Raw genomic sequence first — 23,713 nt, 5'->3', positions numbered from 1 at the left:
CAATTCAAATGAGTAATAAAAGACCAGACGCCACTCTCTACCTTATCTATATATATATTGGTATGTATTGTTCTGTCCTAACTGAAGCAGCAGCATACTATCTACCTTAACCTCTGCTGCAGCAGAAGCACTTCTTTACAGAAAGATCTAACAACAGCTTTGTGAAGTGTTCCATTTCAGAGAATATTAAGAAGAAACCATCACTGGACAATCAAATTAGAACCTTTCCTTTTTTTTTTTCCCCAAGGATTTTCAGCCATAGTCCATTTACAGAGCAAATGTTCTAAACCTATCTGAAGGACATCTGTTATACCTATATTGTATAGTTTATCTCTAATTTATCCAGAGGAGGAAAAAAACCCAGCAGATTCTACAAATCACTGACATAGCAGTAAATATGGTAGAAAATACTCTGAAGAATAGCAAAAGTACTAGTCAGAACCACCATATCACAATAAAAGTCTTCATCCTCTTTGATATTATTAGCCTTTCTTCAGGCCTCCACAGCTCCAGTTACTACTTCATGTTTAATTGCAACAAAGTTTCTACAGCAACAAAGCACTGAACAGTCATCTCTTACTGTTAGAGAATAAATCTGTACCAGTAGAGGAGTTTTAGTTGAACAAAAACCTTGACCGAAAAATTTGTAATTTTTTCTAAAAGAAAAAAACCCCGAGGGCTCACATCAAAAAGAGAAGATTGATCTTTACTTCTGAAATATTAAATTCATAGTTTAGGTAACGTAATAAATACAGAGTGGGGAGGAAGGGGCAGGCTGGGAAGGAGATAGTACAACCCTGATGTCTAATAGGAAACATATTGAATAGCAATATGATTTATTTCAGTGTATAATCCTACAGCATCATTTTTCCAGCCAGTTGTGATAACCATAAAAAGAAAACACTGTGCAGCAACAGCTCATTTTTTTATTCATTGTCCATTTTTGCAAAAGGTACTAGACACCTTACTGGTTTTACTTCATATAATATTATCATACAGGTGGAAAAATAATAAATGGACTATAGCTTTCTTAATAGACAGGATCATGTTTTAAACTCAAAAAGCTAAACAGCCTCAGTAAGAAAGAAACCCATTCATCTTCTTAAGGGTTAACAGAGAAAAACTAAACAGGCACCTGTTAACATATTTAGTGCAGAATTTATACACCGGATACTTTATGGGGGCTAAGAACAAATCAGTTACTTTACACAAATGCAGAACACCTACAGAGGAAAATAAACCAGCCTTCTTCATCAAGGACTGCTTCCCCAAGGAAAGATAAATTAAGCTGGAGTCACCTACAGCAGGTGGCAACTGTGCTGCTGTTGCATAGCCATAGCTGTGGAGAAGCCTTCAAATAAAGGACAGCTTGGCATTTAGCGATTAATTAGGCTTCTTCAGAGTCACCTGTATATACAGAGAGAGTATACCCCTAAACAATTCTCCTCTGTGTTATTTCACTAATTTATTTCATATCCTTGCAGAGCTGGATAACGCAACAGCTATCAGCCTAATTTTCACATGGCTCAGTTCTGCTGTTCTGCTGCATGGGAACACCTGCTTACCAGAGAACAGGAAATACAGATGAGTTAGAGCAACAAAGAAGCAAAGGAAATTCTCTCCTGTGAACTAAACAATCATAGAATCTCATCTTAATGATCCACGTGATGCTGATTAACGCACATGTCTAATGAAAGAGAAAACCCTTCAATCATTCTTCCCCTAAACTGACACCTAAGAACTCAGTTTTATAGTGTAACACTGGATATTTCTGCATTTTTATTTTTTAAGTTTATGAAAAAGAAAAAATAAAATCATCATCAATCTTATAGATTCTTCTCCAGTGCCAAATGATTACCCACATGGTAAAAACCTTAGGTTGAAAAGGACTGTGTACAAGACTTCTGACATTGCCCCCCTAGCTTATGTTTGTACAAAAATTCTAAATTTTTCATACAGATACAATTGTCTCTTAAAAACCCAAGTGTTTGTTACTGAGAAAATAGATACTACTCCAGAAATAAACAAGTGTAAAAATTCTGTAATAATTTTTCCTTCAATTGCAAACTTTAGGTACCATCAAAACAAAGGTAAGAAAGCAATAAAAACATTATTTCATAAGAACTCTATAGTATTTTTGCACACAGCTGTTGATTTATGTCAGTGGAGTTTATACTGCTAGGCAACATGATTAATGTACCAGAAAAGAAGGTAAAAAGTAGGTCAGTCATATAGGACAATAGTTCTTCAACTCAACTTGGCTCCCTGCCTCCAACTTGAAGTGTAACATTCAGTTCTCATAGTTTGGAGCACTAAACAACACTGTAACTAGATGCAGAAGACAAAAATTATTAGACATTATCCACCCTTGATCTTTACACAAAATTCCCATTACATCTATAGAAATTCCACAGCTGCACAAAACAAAGTAAGTTCCATGGCAAACACAGCTTTCAGGATTTGCTCTTCAATAAATATCACAAGCATAAGAGAGACAGCAAATGTTAACATTTTATTTGTTCTGAACATATAAAGATTATAAGTCCCTGAAACAATTCTTTTAGAGCCATCTTGTGGGAAAAATAAGCAATTTAAAAGAATACATGTATTCTAATAGGGTTTTTACAAAAAAAAAAAAAAAAAAAAATCAGTGTTCAGTAAGACATCTTCCAGTACTTTAAAAAAAAATAAAAATGCTTAAACCACTGAAACCTGAAGTGCCTTTATGAACAATCATGTGTCAAAAGATTGGTTTTGGATAGAAAATATATAAAGACACTATTTCTCTAAGGAACTCTTCTAGGCCAGATTCCGTTCAAACTCCACCTAAGTGCAGCCCACACAAAAAGCACAAAAACCTGTAGAAGCTGAGGTTTCTTTCAGAGCTCGCTTGACCAAACTAGTACATTATATAGAATTATTTCAGCTAACTAAAACGTGGTAAAAAAACCCCAAATAATTCTACATGTAGTAGTGGATTCAGCATTCAACAATTAAAAGCTTTTGTTCTTTAACAACCTTAGCATTGCCCATTTAAATTTTTAGAATCTGCTAGCTCTGAAGGACTTTACAGGAGCTGTTTTTAAAGAACTCATTAAATGACAGGTTTTTTGTGTACACTGAGGTACAAGGTTGGACAGTCATTTTCAGAATAATCAAAAGTCATGATGCAGGCGTCAGCCACCTATAGCAATCAAATATCCACTGCTGCTTGATCTGTGTGTCAAGACCTATGTCCATTAAGCTAAGAAGATTTAATCCTAGAGAACAGTAGTGCACATACAGTACACTTATCTTACTCCATTTTAACTTATGCCCTACTAAAGTACTTCACTTACATAGAACATTAAGCATATCACATCCTATTTATCCAATCAAATTATTTTCTATTAATACAAAAGTAAAACAGAATATCACAGAACACATTTACAAAGTGCACAATCAAGAAGTGTAATGGAAGTATGCACTTTTTGGAGCTGTTACAATCACTGTATGGTATAGTCTAGCAGGCACAACTGTTAATTCTTCTTTTTTAAATAAATAAGGAAATTTGACAACAAAAGGGTCCTACGGCAACCAAAGCCTCTGGACAGCTGTAACTAAACAGAACATATTGGTACCCAGATGAATCACAACACAATTTTGCTAAGGCAAGCACAAGTATGTCACTTTTTAATTTTACACTTCCACCAAACTTTGAGCAAAAGGTGGTGTGTATATATGCACTTACAGTTTTCCTTCCTCCCTAAAGATGACAACAAGATCTGCTTCCTCCACATCCTCTTTAAACTTTGGAAAGGAGCCCTGACTCAGGGGCACTCGCCTTAATGAGATTTTGGATTTCCTTGAATTTTGGATGTTCTTTATCAGCTACCAGCTGCAGCAGTATAGCCTCACTAGTAGTAACTATAATTCCAGTACGAGCAAGACGCTGAAAGAGAACAGAGAAGACAGTAACATGAGATACTTGAAAATATGCGAATGATTATACATTTTGTAAAAAAAGATGAGACTGTATTTTTTAAAAATTCTCCTACTAAAAACAGTATTGCAAATTCCATCCCAGCATTTTAGTGTTGCCATTTATCAAGTCCATCTGGGAGATGACTAGTTTTAGACTTCATTGAGGAAAAAGGCTGCCCTGGATTACAAATAAGGCTTCCTAGATAGACTGAATTCTTTCCCCATGTCAGATTTAATATGCAGAAAAGCAGCTTCCTCTATATTAACAAGCCCTTCCCCTTGCATGGTCCCAAGGACCTCATGCAAATTTGAAATGCCTGGCAAAAATTAAGAGAGTGAAATCCAAGATAAAGGTGTTAAGGAAGAAACTTAATTGTAACAATTTCTCTTTCAGTGCTTGTTATGTACTAGTACTTGAGTCGCTGGACTACACGGCACACCAGTACCAATAATCTCAGGACAGAGAACAAAGAACTCTTCTGCAGACTTTATAAATCATACTGGCACAACAGCAGCTCCTTTTATCTGCCATCTGGAAGTACAATACGGCAGGAAGGAAGCAGTCTAACAGGTTCCTGGAGTGTTTGGAAGACAACTTCCTGACCCAGCTGGTGAGTGAACCAACCAGGGTAGGTGCCCTGCTGGATTTGTTGTTTGTCAACAGAGAAGGCCTAGTGGGGGATGTGAAGGTTGAAGGATGCCTGGGGCATAATGATCATGAGCTGACAGAATCCTTAGTACTAGGAGAAGTAAGGAAGGGAGACATCAGAACAACCACCTTGGACTTCCATAGGGCTGACTTTGGACTGTTCAGAAAGCTGCTCAGTAAGATTCCATGGGAGGCAGCCATTGAGGGCAAAGGAGCCCAAGAGGGTTCGTTGCTCCTCAAGAAGGAAATCTTGGCAGCACAAGAACAGACTGTCCCAGTCTGTCGGAAGAGGAGTCAGCAAGGAAGGAAGCCAGCTTGGCTGAGTAGAGAGATCCAGGAAGATATTTGGGAAAAGAGGGAAAAATATGAGCTTTGGAAGAAGGGGCAGATGTTTTGGGACAACTACAGGAATGGAGTGAGATCATGTAGGGAGAAAGTCAGAAGGGCCAAAGTTGAACTGGAACTCAGACTGGCCAGTTCTGTAAAAGATAATAAAAAGTCCTTCTATAGGTACATTAACAGTAAGAGAAAGATCAAGGAGAATTTCCAGCCCTTATTGGATGCAGGTGGAACATTAGTGACAAGGGATGAGAACAAGGCTGAGGTCCTTAATTCCTTCTTTATCTCAGTCTTTAATAGTAAAATTGGTCATTCCTTGAGTACTCATCCTCAGGAACTGGCTGACAGGGAGGGGAAGCAGAACAAAGCTCCCATGGTTAAGGAGGAAATGATTAATGACCTACTTGGCCGGTTAAGGCACCTACAAATCAGTGAGGCCAGATAGGATCCACCTGAGGGTACTGAGAGAGCTGGCAGATGTGCTTGCCAAACCCCTTTCCATTGTCTACCTGCAATCCTGGCAGACTGAGGAAGTTCCACTTGACTGGAGGATGGCAGATGTTATACCCACATATAAGAAGGGTCATAAGGAGGGTCTGGGGAACTACAGGCCTGTCAGTCTGACCTCAGTCTCAGGGAAGATCATGGAGAGGGTCATCTTGGGAGCTGTCACGCAGCAGATGCATGATGGCCAGGGGATCAGGCCTAGTCAACATGTGTTTACAAAAGGTAGATCCTGTCAAACTAACCTGATCACCTTCTATGACAAGGTGACCCACTTAATGGATGAGAGAAAGGCTGTGGATGTGGTCTACCTGGACTTCAGTAAAGCCTTTGACATGGTTTCTCACAGCATTCTGACTGAGAAACTGGCTGCCACTGGCCTGGACAGGTGGACCCTCAGCTGGGTTAAAAACTGGCTGGATGGCTGGGCCCAAAGGGTGGTGGTGAATGGAACCAAATCCAGCTGGAGGCCGGTCACGAGTGGCGTCCCCCAGGGCTCAGTCCTGGGTCCAGTTTTGTTCAACATCCTTATCAATGACCTTGATGAAGGGATTGAATGCTCCCTCAGTAAGTTTGCAGATGACACTAAGCTGGGAGGAAGTGTTGATCTGCCTGAGGGTAGGGAGGCTCTTCAGAGGGACCTGAACAGACTGGACCCATGGGCTGAGACCAATGGGATGAAGTTTAACAAGGCCAAGTGCAGAGTGCTGCACATGGGACACAACAACCCCATGCAGCGCTACAGGCTTGGGGGAGACTGGCTGGAGAGCTGTCAGGCAGAGAAGGACCTGGGGGTGTTGGCTGACTGCAGACTGAATATGAGCCAGCAGTGTGCCTGGGTGGCCAGGAAAGCCAATGGCATCTTGGCTTGTATCAGAAATAATGTGGCCAGTAGGTCTAGGGAAGTGACTGTACCCCTGTACTCAGCATTGGTGAGGCCACACCTCAAGTAGTGTCCAGTTCTGGGCTCCTCATCATGAGGACATTGAGGTCCTCAAGTGAGCCCAAAATAGGGCAACCAGGCTGGTGAAGGGGCTGGAGGGCAAATCCTATGAGGAGCTGCTGAGAGAGCTGGGGATGCTTAGCCTGGAGAAGAGGAGGCTGAGGGCAGACCTTATCACCACCTACAACTACCTGGAGGGAGACTCTAGAGAGGTGGGAGGTGGTCTCTTCAGCCAGGTGACAGGAGATAGGAGAAGGGGAAATGGGACAAAGCTGTGCCTGGGCAGGTTCGGATTAGATATTAGAAAAAAGTTTTTTTACTGAAAGTGTTGTTGGGGCCTGGAACGGGCTGCCCAGGGAGGGCGTTGAGTCACCTTACCTGGGTGTGTTTAACAAAAGGGCAGACCAGGTACTTAAGTGACATGGTTTAGTATAGGATGGGGACAATTGGACTTGATGATCTTAAAGGTTTTTTCCAACCTTGTGATTCTGTGATCTCATTACAGCCTCAGTAACTCCCAAGTTAGTTCTCACAGGCTACAGAATAAAACACATCACTGTATAGAAACCAAAACTGAAAGAGGTCTGCTAGATCTTGTAAGCATGCAACTATACAGAGCAATGCCTAATGTAGCCAAAGCCACAGGACTTATTGCAAAGTTTCTGGACTTTTAAGACTGTGTTTTTTGCCTACATAGTAAAGTTATCTTTAAGTAAAGGCTGACCACCTCCTGCCCCCATCAGCTTCCCAGCAATCACACAGATGATTTTGCAGTAAAACTTTTCATGGGTCCAGAATTCCACCCATCATCCTCCTATCAGCTGCATGCTGCATCAAATCTAATGGGGTCCTGAATGAGCCAAGGGAAGGCAAGACGCAGAAAATAGAGATACATATGCCTTCAGAGAGGTCACGTGGGGAACGGGATAAATATTAGTTGGTCAGAAACTACGTAAAGGATGTGCAAAGTTCCACCTAAAGGACCACAATGTCAGCACGTGGTAAGCATTGTGATACTGCAGGAGAAACAATTTGTCTCTGAGAAGGGCGCCCTAAAGGGGAAGCGGGAGAAAGAAAAACAGGAGAGGCCTCAAGTCTGGTGGTCAGTGGCCTTGTTAGTAAGACAAAAGCTAAAGCTCGCCAAAGGGACCTGTGATGAAGAGGAGTAAATGAAGTAAAACAGCCCACCAAAAGCTTATAAAGCTCATGTGGGAGTGGGTGATAACAGGTTCTCATAATGGGAAAACTAACCATTCCTTGGAAAACCTATGAGTAAACATGTATCATGAATACGCATGTGTCATGTATAAAATCTGTGTAACTGACCCTCTGCAGTGCACACATTTGGAGGAGTGATCCCCTGTGTGCCCTGCCTTGCAATAGAGAACACCTGCTCCACCATCATCAAGGCTACTGAGTTTTGATTCTGGCTTTTCACGACATCAGAGGTTTCAATTGTAATTCTAAAGGAAAGAGAAGCTCCATACTTTCTAGGGCAGACATAGATCACTGCTGTTTAGGTGTTTCAATTACAAACCAAATGATGGTGGAAAACTTACTAATTTTAGAGGACCAGTGAAGTACATCAAACTACAGTCTTTATGACGATAAGCTAACTGGGCCAGATTTTCTCAGTTCAGTGCTTCCTGCTTGCAAATAATGGCAGCAAGCCACGGATAGTCTGAAGTTGAAATAAAACAGGTGGCTTCTCCAGCAAGGAAGTTGACTCCATGCCTCAAGACCACCTCCACCAAGAAGGAAAGAAGAGTAATTGTCATAGGTACCTCCCATCTGAGGGGAACAGAGGGCCCCATATGTCAGCCAGATCCTACCTGTAGGAAAGTCTGCTGCTTCCCTGGGGCCCGGTTCTGGGACATTACCTCTATCCCTTCAGAAGCAGGGAGGGGTACTGAGAGGACCCAGAAAACCCACCTGTTAAATTCATGGCTGAGAGGCTGGTACCATTGCAGGAGTTTGGGGAGTTTTGACCAGGGGCAGCTTACTCAGCACATGGCCTGATGGATAGAGATGGATTCCAACTGTCCCAGAGATAGGAGGGGATCCTAGCCCAGGAGCTGTCAGAGTTCACTCAGAGGGCTTTAAACTAGGTAGGAAGGGGAAATAGGAGGAAATGAGGCTCACTAGAGATGAGGCTGGAAGAACAGTACCGCAACTGGAGCTGAGGGCAATGGCCCAACAGAAGTGCATCTTCACTAATGCATGCAGTATGGGCAACAAACAGGAAGAGCTGGAAGCCTTGTGCAGCAGGCAATCTATGACTTAGTTGCCATCAATGAAATGTGGTGGGACCACTCCCATGACTGGAGTGTGGCCAAGGACAGCTATAAACTCTTCAGGAGGGACAAGCAGCATAGGAGGGGTGGTGGCGTGGCTTTCTAATATAGAGAGTGTTTTCATGTGGTAGAGTTCAGGGCTGGGAATGATAAGGTAGTGTCCCTAAGGGCTAGGATCAGTTCAACAAGGCAAACATCCTGGTGGGGATCTGTTATAGAGTGCTAAACCAGGATGAAGAGACAGATGTGGTATTTTACAAGCAACGGGAGGAAGTCACCCAATCACCAGTACTTGTTCTCATGGGGGACTTCAACTTCCCAGACATTTGCTGGAAATATAATACAGCCCAGAAGAAACAGTCTAGGAGGTTCCTGGACTGTGCAGAAGATAACTTCCTGACACAGATGGTTTGTGAGCCTACCAGGGTGGGTGCCCCACTAGACCTGTTCACAAATGGAGAAGGACTGGTGGGAGATGCGGTGGTCAGGAGCGGTCCTGGTCAGAGTCACCATGAAATGGTAGAGTTTTCTATCCTTGGTGAAGTCAGGAGGAGGGTCAGTAAAACTGCTGCTTCGGACTTCCAGAGGGCAGAGTCAAACCGTCCCGGACACTGGCAGGGAGGGTCCCTTGAGAGGCTGTCCTGAAGGGCAAAGGGGTTGAGAATGGCTGGACACTTCTCAAGAGGGATGTCATAAAGGCGCAGGAGCAGGATGTCCCTGTGTGCTGTAAGACAAGTGAGCAGGGACAAAGACCTGTGTGGCTGAACAGGGAACATTTGTTGAATCTCCAGGAGAAATATGTAGTGTACAATCAGTGGAAGAAGAGACGGGCAACTCCAGGAGAGTAAGAGGAAGTTGCTAGAATATGCAGGGGAAAAATGAGAAAGACTCAAGCCCAGCATGAGCTCAACCTGGCCACTGAGGTAAAAGATAATAAAAAGTGTTTCTACAAATACATTAGCAGTCAGAGGAGGCCCAAGGAGAAATTCCCTCCTGTACTGGATTCAGTCTAGAACAGGACTACTGAGAATAAGGAAAAGGCAGAGATTCTCAATGCCTCTTTATGTCTGTTTTCAACAGTCAGACTAGTTACTGTCAGGGTATTCAGCCTTCTGACCTGGAAGACTGGAACAGGGAGCAGGATAAAACCCCCATGATCCAGGTCAAAACAGTTAAGAGACCTACTGTTCCACCTTGACTGTCGCAAGTCCATGGTGCCAGATGGGATCCACCAGAGGGTGCTGAGGGAGCTGATGGAAGTGATTGCCGAGCTGCTCTCCATCATCAGCAGTCATGGACAACCAGAGATATCGGATGACTGGAGACTTGCTAATGTGATGCCCATCTATAAGAAGGGTCATAAGGAAGATCCGGGGAACTACAGGTCTGTTAGGCTAACCTCAGTGCCAGGGAAGGTTATGGAGCAAGTCATCCTGCAGGCAATCACAGAGCTAATACATGACAATCAAGATTTCTGGCCCAGCCAGCATGGGTTCAGGCCTGCCTGACACACCTCATCTCCTTCTATGACCAGGTGACCCACCTGGTGGATGAGGGAAAGGCTGCTGACATAAGGCTACCTCAACTCCAGCAAAGCTTGCACAATATTCTTCTGGAGAAGACGGTGGTCCATGGCTTGGGCAGGTACACCTTTCACTGGGCTAAAAACTAGCTGGATGGCTGGGCCCAGAGAGTGGTGATGAATGGAGGTAAATCCACCAGGCAACCGATCACAAGTGGTGCCCCCCAGGGGCCCATCCTGTTTAATAACTTTAATGATGATTTGGATGAGGGAATTGAGTGCACCCTCAGTAAGTCTGCTGATGACACCAAGTTGGGTGGAAGCGTCATTCTCAATCTGCTGGAGGGTAGAAAGGCCCTCCCGGTGGACCTGGACAGGTTGAATCAACAGGAAGAGGCCGATGAATTGAAGTTCAACTTTGCGAAGTGCAAGCTCCTGCACTTTGGTCATAACAACCCCAGACAAGGCTAAAGGCTTGGGGCAGCGTGGCTGGAAAGCTGTGCAGAGGAAAAGGATCTGGGGGCGTTGGTTGACACTCGGCTGAATATGCGCCAGCGGTGCGCCCAGGTGGCCAAGAAAGCCAATGTCATCCCAGCTTGTATCAGGAGTAGCATAGCTAGCAGGACCAGCCAGGTGATCATCCCCCTGTACTCATCTCATTCCTGCACTCTGCATGCGTCACTGTGTGATACGTGACAGATGACATGAAGCTTCCACTTAATCAAAGTCATGGGTTTCATCAAATGCTATATGCTGGTGATTTCCCTTTAGCCTTTAATTCTCTTATTTATAAGAAACAGAAGAAATTAGAGCTCTTCTCCAAATCCACAAAAATGTAAAATACTTCAGTTATTATCAGTTTAAACTTCCACATAATTGCTAGAGGCTAAGATAAAAATTGCAATACTTAACGTATATATCAGCTTTTGATTTCCTACAGCAATGCCTGTAGGAAAGTTATTGTACACTATCAAAAAATCTTTGTACGAATTTGCTACCAGAGTTGCACATCTTTTTCAAATCTTCTTGTTACATTTATCTCCACTTTATCAACATTTAGACTAAGCTCCTGAGGGGATGGTGGGGGGGTGCGGCAGAGAGAGACTTTACTATAATCGCAATGTCTTGAGATTAAGCTTTAATTTGCACTGATCAGGAAGAACAGAGGGAGGGTCAGACATACAAGAGAGCTTTGAACAGGATCACTTACAATATTGCGTTGCATTTCAAGGAATTTCAGTAGCAGAGCAAATACAACAAAACCAAAACCCCTGTACTGAGCTGTACAGATAACACACCATAAGAAAATACCCTAAAATGCTAATGGTTATACAGAGTAACCGTGTTTATGAGAAACTATCACTTTTACGATACAAGTATGTTACACACATTAAATTATAATTTAGGGACGAAAAAGAAGGGGGTACTCCTCCATCCTGGAAGCTATCCTGAAAATCAAAGCACTGACCTCTTCCTCAGGCCTTCATCTGTCCACTGCTTACAGGTCTTAGAAATTCCCTGTTTACTTAAAATAAGCAAAATTTGCATACAGACCCAAGGTAGAGAAAGTTTTACCTAAGAAGCTTACCTCAAGAGCAAACATTCTGTCCATCATACTTCTTGATGAGGTGGCATCAGCAACAATATGAACTTCTAGACCTCTGCCAATTAATTCCAATGCTGTTTGTTGGATGCACACATGAGTCTACAGGGTATTAAAGGCAAAAATTAATTAAAGGCAAAAAACCCTCCAACAAACCATTACTATAAAACATAAGTAGCACATAATCAAATTAGAGTACATAATTAATTAAGGTTCAAATATGTATTTTTCTACCCCTGACATTACTAGGGAATTCAATATACATTTTAAATGCCAACCAAGCTTGAGACAAGTGCTTGTAGTTTACAAAAACCTCATTTCAATTTTACTATAGTATCAAAGACAAATAACACAAGAATAATTTGATCTGTAAAGGATATCTGAGCTCTAAGCAATATAAATTGACCTTTTAAAAAAAAAAACAAACAACCTAAACAAAACCACAGGAAGCAATTCTTCATACTACAATAGTCCAACAGAATTACAGTAAGAGAGTACAAAAATGGCAAGACACGTACTTCTACTCCAAACAGGACAACACTGCGGACTCCAGGGATCTCTGCTAATGCTGCTTCAACTTCTGGCAACACCATAGAAAATTTTGTTTTGGGAAGCACAAGCTTAGCTCCTGTTAAATCAATTTCTTGTACAGTGTTGCCAAGACCTTTGGGATACTGTTCAGTTACGATAACTGGAATTCCTAAGAGCCGTGCACCCTGGATCTGTAAGGGGCAGGGAGAAAAGTGTACAAGAAAATAAATTATTGAAGAACAGTAACAGCAAAGCGAGTGTTACTACCTGAAACAGCAAGTAAACTGGCCATGTATAAAATAATAATTTTATTATTTTGATGAAAACTCAATACAAGAAAAAACAGCAACAACATACCAGTCGTTGGCCTACACTGATGATATCACCAAAGTACTTGATGGCAGGGCGGAATCGCTCTTGCATATCACAACAGAAAAACACAGTGCTTGAGGGTGTCAGGTTACCCAAGGTAGTCATCTGAAAAATAAAACAAAGATAATGTTTCTGTGGCTGTTCAGAAAAGCAGCATGATGAGTAAGAGTCTACAACGCCTCCCCCAGGTAACAGATTTATGTTGCTTTATGTCAAAATAGGAGAAAGGTTTCCTAAGTCTGATTATGATATGTTTCTAAATTCAAATGAATGGCTGATAGTGATCAGCATAGTACAATAATTGTTAGGTGATCAAGATTTCATTAGGTGAGAGACACAAGTAAATGTAAACGTACATGGAAACTTCTGAACTCTGAAAGGAGTCACAAGAGCAAACTGTCTAAAGTCCTGTAAAAAAGAAAGTACCAAGAGCCAAAAATACATTCCTTAAATTAATTTTTCAATTCACAACTTTTTGAACTGACATAAAATCAGCACAAATTTAAGTTAAAAAAAGTCAGACTTCCATTTGCTTTCAATATTTTATGTACAAATATTTTCAATAGTTCCATTGGGTAATGTTTGTTTTGTCTATGACAGCTTTTAGCTCAATCCTATGAAAGTCCAAAGGCTAGAACAAAAGTAGAGAAGCTTGTCAGTTTATGACTAGAAACTGAACTGAATACATTTTTATAATAAAAATAATATCCCAGAGTTTTCCTTGTATGGGCTACTAAGTGGAGTAGAAGGGGGGAAGGGATGAGAAAGAAAATAAATCAAAGGTTCCATTTTCTCACACTTTGAAAGAGTGCTTTGTATTTCTAAAAAATTATTTTCACTGCCTGCAGAATCAAAGGATAAGGCTTCAGCTGGAGGTTGCAAGGAAAGAAAGCAGCTAAATACTACCATTTATTTGTAAGGCAACTCTAGAGAAATTACATCCATCAGGAGCTTTTCAGCAGTCTGATAAATCAAATCAAATACACTGCTCCCGGGAAGAAGCCATTAATGGTATACACTTCATTTTCTGAAAACTGAGGTTGTGATGTTTTAAACTAAAACAAAATTACAAAGTCTGTAAAAGGGTGTATTTTGGAGTAACAGTGATGCATTACGTCTATCGGGCAAGGTTTTGGTAGCAGGAGGAAGGCTGATGGGGTGGCTTCCGTGAGATGCCAGAAGCCGCCCCACGCTGCAGAGAGACAATGATAGCTGGCTTAAAGGCAAACCCACTACAGACCACAGCTGAGTTCACCAGGAATGCTGGTGGTGTCTCTATGATAGCATACTTAAGAACGGGTAAAAAGCCCATTGTACCACAGCAGCTGGAAAGAGGAGTGAGAACACGCAAGAGGCACAACTTTACAGACATTGAGGTCAGTGAAGAAATTGGGGAGGAGGTGCTCCAGGCACTACAGCAGAGATTCACGTGAAGCCCATGAGGAAGACAGTGGTGAGGCAGGCCATTCCCTGCAGCCCATAGAGGGTAACAGTGGAGCAGATATCCACCTGCAGCCCATAGAGGACCCCATGCAGGAGCAGGTGGATGCCCAAAGGAGGCTGTGACTGGGGAAAGCCTGTGCTGGAGCAGGTTCCTGGCAGGACCTGTGGAGAAAGTAGCCCTTGCTGAAGCAGGTTTGCTGGCAGGATCTGTGGTCCCATGGACAGGAAACCATGTTGGTGCAGGTCTTCTGGCAGGACTTGTGACCCTGCCAAGGACCCACCAGAGGCCCATTTTCTTGATGGACTGTACATGGTTGAAAGGACCCATGCTGGAGCAGTTTCTGAAGAACTGCAGCCTGGAGGAAGTTCACTGAAGAAATTAGTCGCATGGGAGAGACCCATGCAGGAGAGCAGGGGAAGAGTGTGACAAGAATGGAGTGGCACAGATGGAAGTGTCATGAACTGACTGCAACCCCTGTTCCCTGTCTCCTGTGCTGCTTGCAGGTAAGAGGTCAAGAAAATGGAAATGAAGTTGAGCCTCAACGGGAGTGGTGAGGAGAAGGTGTCACAGAATCACAAGGTTGGAAAAGACCTTTGAGATCGAGTCAAGCTGTACCTGTCCTCCAAACTATAACCCTAAACACCTCATTTATCCATCTTTTAAATAGATCCAGGGATGTTGACTCAACCACCTCTCTCGGCAGCCTGTTCCAAAGCCTGATAACCCTTTTGGTCAAGAACTTTTTCCTAATGTCTAATCTGAACTTGCCCTGGCACAGTTTGAGACCATTCCCCCTTGTCCTATCACCTGCCACTTGGGTGAAGACCTCAATACCCACCTCACTACAACCTTCTTTCAGGTAGTTTTAGGTGGTGGTAAGGTCCTCCCTCAGCCTCCTCCAGGATAAACATCTCCAGTTCCCACAGCCACTCCTTGTAAGATTTATTCTCCAGCCCCTTCACCAGTTTTGTTGCCCTTCTCTGGACTCGTTCAAGGACCTTGATGTCTTTCTTGTAGTGAGAGGCCCAAAACTGAACACAATACTCAAGGTGTGGCTTCACCAATGCCGAATACAGGGGAACAATCACTTCCCTGGACCTGCTGGCCACACTGTTTCTGATACAAGCCAAGATGCCACTGGCTTTCTTGGCCACCCAGGCACACTGCTGGCTCATGTTCAGCCACAGCCAAACAACACCCCTAGGTCCTTCTCCGCTAGGCAGCTTTCTAGTCACCCTTCACCAAGCCTGTAGGGCTGCACAGGGTTGTTATGTCCCAAGTGCAGGACTCTGAACCTGGCCTTGTTAAACCACATCCCGTTGGTCTCAACCCATTGATCCAGCCTGTTCAGATCCCTCTGAAGAGCCTCCCTACCGTCAGGCAGATCAACACTTCCTCCCAGCTCAGTGTCATCTGCAGACCTACTGAGGGAACATTCAACCCCTTTATCACGGTCATTTATAAAGATATTGAACAGGACTGGACGCAGGACTGAGACCTGGGGGACGCCACTTGTGACTGGCCTCCAGTTGGATTTTGTTCCATTTACTCTTTGGGCCTGGCCATCCAGCTAGTTCTTAACCCAGCTAAGGGTCCACCTGTCCAGGCCAGTGACATTCAGATTCTCAAGCACAATGCTGTCTCTTTACAGTTGTTCTTTTTTCTCATTATTGCAGTCTGTTACTGACTGGCAAGAAATCTGTCAGAAGTAAAATCTGCTTTGCCTGTCTTTATCATGACTCATGAGCTTTTTGTCATATTTTGTCACCCTGTTCTGCTGAGGAGGGAGAGTAATGGATCAGCTTGGTGGGCACCTGTCAGGCAGCCAAGGTCAAGTCACCACAAGGGAGTAAGGAATCCTTAATCATTAGTCCAAATCTTTCATTGATTGACATGGTCACATGTCTCCTGAGTAAGCCACTTTATTATTTCAATTTCCAAGGCTAAAAAACTGCAGTAATGGCCACCCCCAACCATACAGAATGGCCTTTTCCAATTCTTATTAAAATTCCTTGTGCATTGTAATTGTAAATGAGAAATTCCCACACCTCTCAGACTCAGTATACCACTGCCACTAAAACAGCAAACATTCACAACCACAGTTCTCCAGTCAACGTGGGTAAAACAGCAAGGTTATTAATACAAGGAGTTATGAAGACAAATGCAGTAATGACCATAAACCAGATGGTTTAATGGACCCACTGGTGCCACAGGAAGACAGAAGAGCATCACAACAGGAAATGGGGTAATCCCACCACTGGTGGGATCTCCATCCTTGGAGATTTTCAGCATTCAGTGAAGCAATAGCTGACTTGAGCAACTGGCTTTGCATAGGAGCTAGGGAAGAAAGCCTCCAGGTAGCTGCCCCAAATGATACTTTCACGATTCTATATCATGTAACAGACAAGGCCTGTGACCAATAATACCTGAAAATAAAATTAAATATTGAATAACTGCCTTGTTCTTGAACACCACTGATCTACAAGCTTGAACAATGCAGAAGCCAGCTGGTGAGAAGTACTAATGCATAATTCAACAACACAGTGAGCAATTTACTGTGACCCATTCTAACTCTGGCACTTAATACAATCAGAGCACTCAATGGCAACATTTACCTTTCCTACTGCTCAGCAGCAAAAAATAGAGAAATTGGAACAGACAATATTTGTAAGTGTGCCACCTACTCAGAAAATCTGTCATTTTGTCTTGGCATTTATACGACAAGCAAACACCATTATTTTCTTCTACAAATCATTCCATCATGTTATTTTTTAACATCATTTTAAACTACTGCAAACTGTCATGGGTTGTAGAGTGACCTGTGTGGAGTAAGTCTACTCCATTAGTATACACTTCCTATGCCAAGGCAATGGATGGTACTACCATCCTTACAAGAGGAACAGTATGAGTAGTCTACAAAGGCCTTAAAGAAGCTGTACAGTTTGCCTCTATGGGAGAATCAAACAAATGCAAATATTCTTCACAGATACCTTACTGGTCTGACACATCAGCAATACACAGCTCACAGAGCTCCTATATCATCCAGTCCACAGCTCTGTTACCCCACAAGGTAAAGGTTTCTTACCCACAGCTCTTTTGTTGCCATTTAAAGACATTATTTCCAGTTCTGTCCACAATGAATCTGAAACTGAAAAGCATTACCATCCTCCTTCACATGCATAACCATGCACAAACATCTATTTTCATATTTCAAGACTAAGATCTGGTCTCCTTTTAATTCTTCTCCTCCTTTATTCTAAACAACATCTAAAACTTTCAATCATTCCTTCTACAACTCAGGTAATTTTCACTGCCCTTTCTGGGGTTCTTTCAAAATTGCAGTGTACAGTGAGGCACCTAAGTGACAGTAATAATAGTATTTCTCTGATCATAATACTTCTCAGCACTACTAGCACCTCAGAGACAATCAGTCATTTCACAAACCTTGCACACCTTGTACTTTCCAGGACACTATTTTCTCTATTCATAATTGATGATACTTAAGACTCCTAAGGTACACTTTACCTCAAAATCATCCCTTGAACTCTCTCTCATCTTTAGTCCTGTGGTTGATTATTTCTGCCTTACCACAGCAATCATTTCTACCTTTGCTGCTTCCTCAAACTGCATTTCATTTCACCTTGTGTATCCAACTTGTCATGAAAAGGCTGAATTCTTCTCTATTGGATGCTTGCACCCCCTCCCAGTTTGGCACATTCTGCAAAAACAGAATTTGGCTTAAGTTTCAGCAATGACATGGATGACTTAATATTTACAAACTGGATTTGAAACAGATCTTATAGAGCCCGATTCAATCTTATTCTGATTTCACAGTGAAGCATGGAAGAAAACTCACTGCCTTTCCAACTAGGGAGCATCCTCACTACAAACTTCCACTGTATCTATAATCCCATGTGTTTATGACACACCATCATGGGGCGCTAGACTCAAAGCCTTCTATTTGCTTTCCTGTTATCAATTTGGTTTAATACAATTTAATTTTTGCCTTCAGTTTAATACCAGCAGCACTCTACAATAAGGCTGGTTCAACTATATTTTTGCTAAATAAAAGCTTTTACAAAATCTAACACAAATACTTCCTATATTGATTTTCATATTCATTCCGAATTATGTTGCAGTCTGAATTGAACCATGCAACACATGGCAGAATAAGAAGAAACTGAAAGAAATAAATGGCAAGGTCAAAAAATCAACACTTGCTAGTGTTAATTGGAATAGCAGATGAGAGTAGGACACAACACAGCAGAAAGAAGTTTGAAATTAAGTTTCATAAATAGTAGGTAATACAGTCCATAAATAACTTCAGAGAAGTACCTGCTAAGTATAAAGAAAAGTTTTCCTTTACTGGTTCTTCAATGTTCCACATAAATCCTACCACTCACTTGCTAAAAGCTGTCCTCCCCTTCCACAGCCACACCACATCAGGGACATCTCCACACAACCATCCACACTGCTCCAGCACTACACCCTACCAGCAAGCTGGGGTGGGGGCAAACCTAGACTGAAACATCAAACCCTGGGCCAGCACGCGAGCACTTCTGCTTTCACTCCTAGGAGAGGCAGGCTGTGAAGAACCTGGTGAGATGGTGAGCCAGTACCTGTCTGAATATAACATCTACTCAGTCACAGTATCATTAAACAACCTAAATTTATATTAAAAAACCCCCAAACAAACCCACAAATCACCTAAAGCTCACACACACAGTGTATACGGTTTTCCATTTGTTTTGTTTCACCCCCCTCAGTCACCAGGATTTTCCTCCCTACAGCTTGAGGTTATCCACAGCACAACCTCAGGTAGACACATAACTGGATGCAGTTCTTTTACCTAGGTAGAGAAGTCATCCCCAGGACCTTGTTCAGACTGACATTTAAAGGTAAGCTGTCATGAGTTACAGCTTTAAATCCTACCTTAAAAGAAGCCTATGTGAGAAAGAACGGGTGTTTTTCTACATCTATTTAATCTTGGATGATTATTGTTAATCATACGAAATGTGACTGTGATGAAGTGCTGTTAATTACAGAATAGGCTTCACAAAAATATTGAGAAATACCAGCTCTTTATCTGTACTTTACCTGCTCAAACTTCAGGAAACCATTACACACACAAAATGCAACTGTCCTCCAGTATTTGTAATGAACAAGAAAATGGAAACAGAGAAATAATCCCATGTGACATCACTAGTCACCTCATAAATCTCTTGCCAAGGTTACCCACTGAAAGGGCAGAGTGGATGACTTTGCAGCCTTGGTAATCCACAGATGGTATAAAAAGACAACAATAAAAAAAAGCTGGTTGTCATTATTTTCTTCTCCTTCATTTCCAAAAGAAAATCTGCAAGATTTTTTCGCTGCTGCTTGTCTTCTCGGGGTGGGGGGGGGTGGGGGTGGGGGGGGTGGGGTGGGGGCAGGGAGAGGAGGAGGGATGGGTGGAAATCAGTTTACTGTACTTTAAGGGAAAAACAGTTTACAAGTGTTTAAGGTTGGAAATATAAATATTTATTTTATGCTAAGCCAAAGTGCAACCTTTTACATGCAATTCAGCATTTAAAGAGGACAGATTTACATAAATATATAAGCATCATGCGTAAAATGATGTTTGCACAAAATTCTTCATCAAAATCCAAAATTCTCAAAATGCTCATGGCAAAGATACACAAACAAGGAGTATAGACTCAAAGAAACCTTTCTTTCAATATTTTCAGTCCCTTTTTTCTCTTATTTAAGGCTCCAAGTGCTGCTTTCTAAAAAAACAAAAAAATAAAAATTTAGAAAAATTGCATTTAATTGTAGCAAACAATGCCACTTGCCTGACTCCTATCCTGCAATTCATGCTTTGGCTTTTCCCCGTCTTCAGGAAATAGACTTACGTTCCTGAGGTAATGCTACTTCTATTTACAAAGCATCTGAACACAGATAGGTATACCAGAGTGAAAAGCTGCATACAAATAATTCTGTTGTGCTTACTGTATCTTTCAGTAACAATTAGGTATCATTACAAAACACCTTTCTGCAAGAAAGAGATGCCTGAGATGCCAACACGCCTTTTTAAAAAAACCCCAACAAACCACCCTCAAGTAGAGGTGCTTTACGCAATGGTTTTAACTGTAACTTCACCATTTTAGCTCTAGCATCTTAAGGTTGTAAGTTTGTAAATACAGAGCACAAGTACTGCTGAAGAGAAGTCACCTTGAAGTTGACAGCAACCGTGAAGTCTCTCAGGCATATATTTGAATTCTGCCTGACCTCCTACGTCATATGGCTGTAACAAGCACACTTGCCTTGTCTTCTGATGTCTCCAAAATGTTTTTCTTTATGGCTTTTCTCCTCCGAGGGAAGCTACAACAGTTACAATGGAACATGAGAGTTTAAGTAGCACTATTTAACCGCATTTAGATGAGGTTAAAGTGGTCTTGCATTCCTTCATATCAACTCTAAATATTTTTCTGTCACAACTTTCAAAACACGCAACATCCTTTAAAAGCAGATGGCTCTTTCCTGCTAGTTAGTACCCAGTCCCTCATGTTGCAAGCAAACACCCTCCTTGCCGGCTGGGCCAGGCGAAAGGAAGAGTCCCTCCTTGCTGCAAGTCTGTGGTTGAGGCCAGGAGGCTGAACATCAGGGTTCCTGCATCCTACCAGCATCCCTGACACGTTAAAGGTTCAAGTGGCTGTTTCATGTCAGGACAGCTAAACCAAGCAAATGCACGTGCATGGTACAAAGGCACAAATACAACCAGTAAGCAAATGTCTCTGTACAGAGCGAGCCTCAAATTGAGCCATGCAGAGTGGCTTTCCAAGGGCAGCTTATGGAGGTTCCTCTCATGAGATTACTGTCTCTCTCAACTGCAGGGACAGGAAACTGAAACAACCCAAACAGCATGTGGTACTGACATTTCTTGAGCTACTGAACAAAGGGCATACTTCCACGACAGGTGTGTACAGGAATCAAAATGGGAGGACGCTATTCCACAGGTCACATGCGCTACCATGAGCTACATGCCATCCCTAAATGCATATATGTATTTTCTGAAGTGCACAAATAAAAATACTGAAATTATCAAAATTATCGTCTAGGATATGGATGCTAGTATCTGTCAATCTTAATTTAATACCAAATATATCTTTCCAAACGCTTGAGTCTGATCACATAAGTGAGCAAAGGCTGTCTCTTTTGAAAGACATGTTAAAAACGGTGGTTCAACTGGCTAAGCCACATGCAGACTTGACAAATCCATGTCATGTGTAACTGCGGGGGGAAAGGCACAGAACAGTGGCAGTGCATGAATCAACATACGGAAAGAAAGTATAATCTTCCCACCAGTAAATCCTAAAGGTCTTTAAAAGCGCAGCTGTAATTGTATCAGACCAAATGTTTCCCAAATGAGTGATCTCTAAGCACGTGCCAGTGGCTTAAGGCAAGCTGACTGACATCATTGTGATGTCTCCAGCTCATTCTCAGCTGCTGAAGCACATCAGGAACGTAACTAAAATAATAGACAAGTATATCGCGCTTTTCATATCAACAGTTGCTATTGTCACAGAATTGCAACAGTATTGGTGAAAGCAGGTAATCGATTAGGGAATAATGCATTAAACACTGTTTCAGCCTGAGTCCCTGCAGTCAAAGCTGCATACTGCATCTGCACCCTGGGAATGACATATCCATCCGTGTCTCAACACTGACCTTTTACCACCAAGATGTACATCTTATTACGAGTGCTCAGGCTGCTTTTTATCATTTCAGTGCAGAAGCCATCTGCAAGAGAGTCTTTGCAGAACTGATCCGCACATACAAGGCACAAAATTCTGACCTGCATCACCGTTACATGCCCAGATTACACAAAAAATGTTTTTAGAATCCTTGCTTGAACTAACAACCATACCTACATAACAACTGTTTTGTTGCAGGCTGGTGAGACTGTCCTTTTTAGTTTCTCTGTCTGAAACTACATCCATTCTGCTTTCAACACACCATGCAGAAAGGTTTTAAACTGAACACACTGAGTGATGAATGACGAAATAAATAACAAATGCAAAAATAAGTTACTAGATTAGTTTAGTCTTCTTAATCACTCTTTTTTTCCCCACACAAAGGGTTAAGGGAAGGACAAAGGACTCCAAGGGCATCCTTGATGTATAGTCAAAGCATATAGGTCACCTCCAGAGTTTATGGGTTTGAAACACTACAATGAATCAGGGTTTGCAAACGTGTCAATTAGACTTCTGGAAACATAATGAGAAATCAAGCAACATTTCAGTTTTTATGAGATCATTTTTTCAACTTATTAGCAAAGTTAGCTCAACAAACTGAAATGTCTTAATTATATAAATTAAGAAAAGTGTTTTTAATTAAAACAATAACTGTGGGTTTTGGTGTTTGTGTTGTGTTATTTTGGGGTTTTTTTAAAGTTGATTTCTTTGATGTTGGAGAAAGGAAAAAGCAATTTTGCTTCAAGTGCAACTGCTACAGCACAAGTAGCATGAATCTCCAGTGTGCATGAAGGTATCTTAGTATGAAAAACACGTACGTGTCTGTCTGGCAGTCTGGTTTCCTGGTTTGTAGACACAAAACTAGTGAGTTATGAACTTGTAATTCTGAAAGTGCCTTTTTGGAGCATGGAGGGATACAGAAATCCTAGGAAGCTACAAGACTGAGCTCTGGCAGAGCCGTCTTTAGTATCACGTTTTGAGTTTCCACCTAGCACCACTACCTCCACTTAAGGCTGAGTAGTACCACCTGCCAGTTTTACAGGACAGGTATTGATTATTTCAGCCACCGGGCTGTTTTCCACTTCACCCGGGCCAAATAAGTTCTGGCTTGCTGAAGGCAAAACCCGGTCAACAAACCTGCCTCACCGCCGTAAAAAACAACAGAAGTTTCCGCGGAGAAGTAAGTCAACCCAGGCTTGCGGTGCTCCTCCCGCGGCTCCCGTCCGCTCCGGGCTCTACTGCCTGCCGCCCCGCACAGCTCTCTACCTCTCCCCAGAAGGGTCCAACCGAGGCCAGGCAGCAGCAGCCAGCAGCGGGACGGGACTGCTCGCCCGCCCACGAACACGCACCTGTGGCGGCCAGCGCTGCCCCACCGTCGGGTCTCACCTGTATCTGCAGCGGCACCAGGCGCACCTTGCAGCGCTCGCTGACCAGGAAGCCCTTGGGCAGGTCTATGTACTGGCTCCACTCCTCGGCAAAGAGCTGCACCACGAACTTGCGGTGCATGTCTATCTGGTCCCCGTAGAGGCTGAGGAACTTCTGGATCAGCAACTCGTAGCCGGCTCCATGGGGCACGGTGGAGGGCCGCGCAAAGACGGAGAAGCAGAAGAGAACGGGCACCGAGCCGCCGCCGGCCGGCGAGCAACCCCCACCGCCCGGAGCAGCAGCCTCCGCCGCCATCTTCAGGGGCAACAGCCAGCTCGCTGCGGCCCGCGCCGCCGCTCCTCCTCCTGCCGCCTCCTCCCGTTGGCCAGGCGGGCGGCGCCGGCAGCCCCCAATCCCGGCTGCGGCTGCTCCTGCTCCTCCTCCTCGCCAT

At 42.8% G+C, this 23,713-nt stretch overlaps 1 protein-coding gene across 1 annotated transcript; it reads right to left on the bottom strand.

The window, feature by feature from the left end:
* Positions 1-2,130: 2,130 nt before the first annotated feature.
* On the bottom strand, positions 2,131-23,713 carry ISOC1 (isochorismatase domain containing 1; the record flags this gene model as incomplete). Its single annotated transcript, XM_084279002.1, is given in 6 exon segments — positions 2,131-3,931; positions 11,803-11,919; positions 12,336-12,539; positions 12,706-12,825; positions 23,284-23,590; positions 23,592-23,713. Coding segments are annotated over 6 exon segments (1,017 nt in total). The 3' UTR covers positions 2,131-3,784.

This window comes from Gallinula chloropus (genome assembly GCF_964237585.1).
Source record: "Gallinula chloropus genome assembly, chromosome: Z".
In the NCBI taxonomy this organism is placed as follows: Eukaryota; Metazoa; Chordata; class Aves; order Gruiformes; family Rallidae; genus Gallinula; species Gallinula chloropus.
The sequence above is the reverse complement of the archived record's forward strand: the minus strand, read 5'-3'. Positions and strand labels throughout refer to the sequence as shown.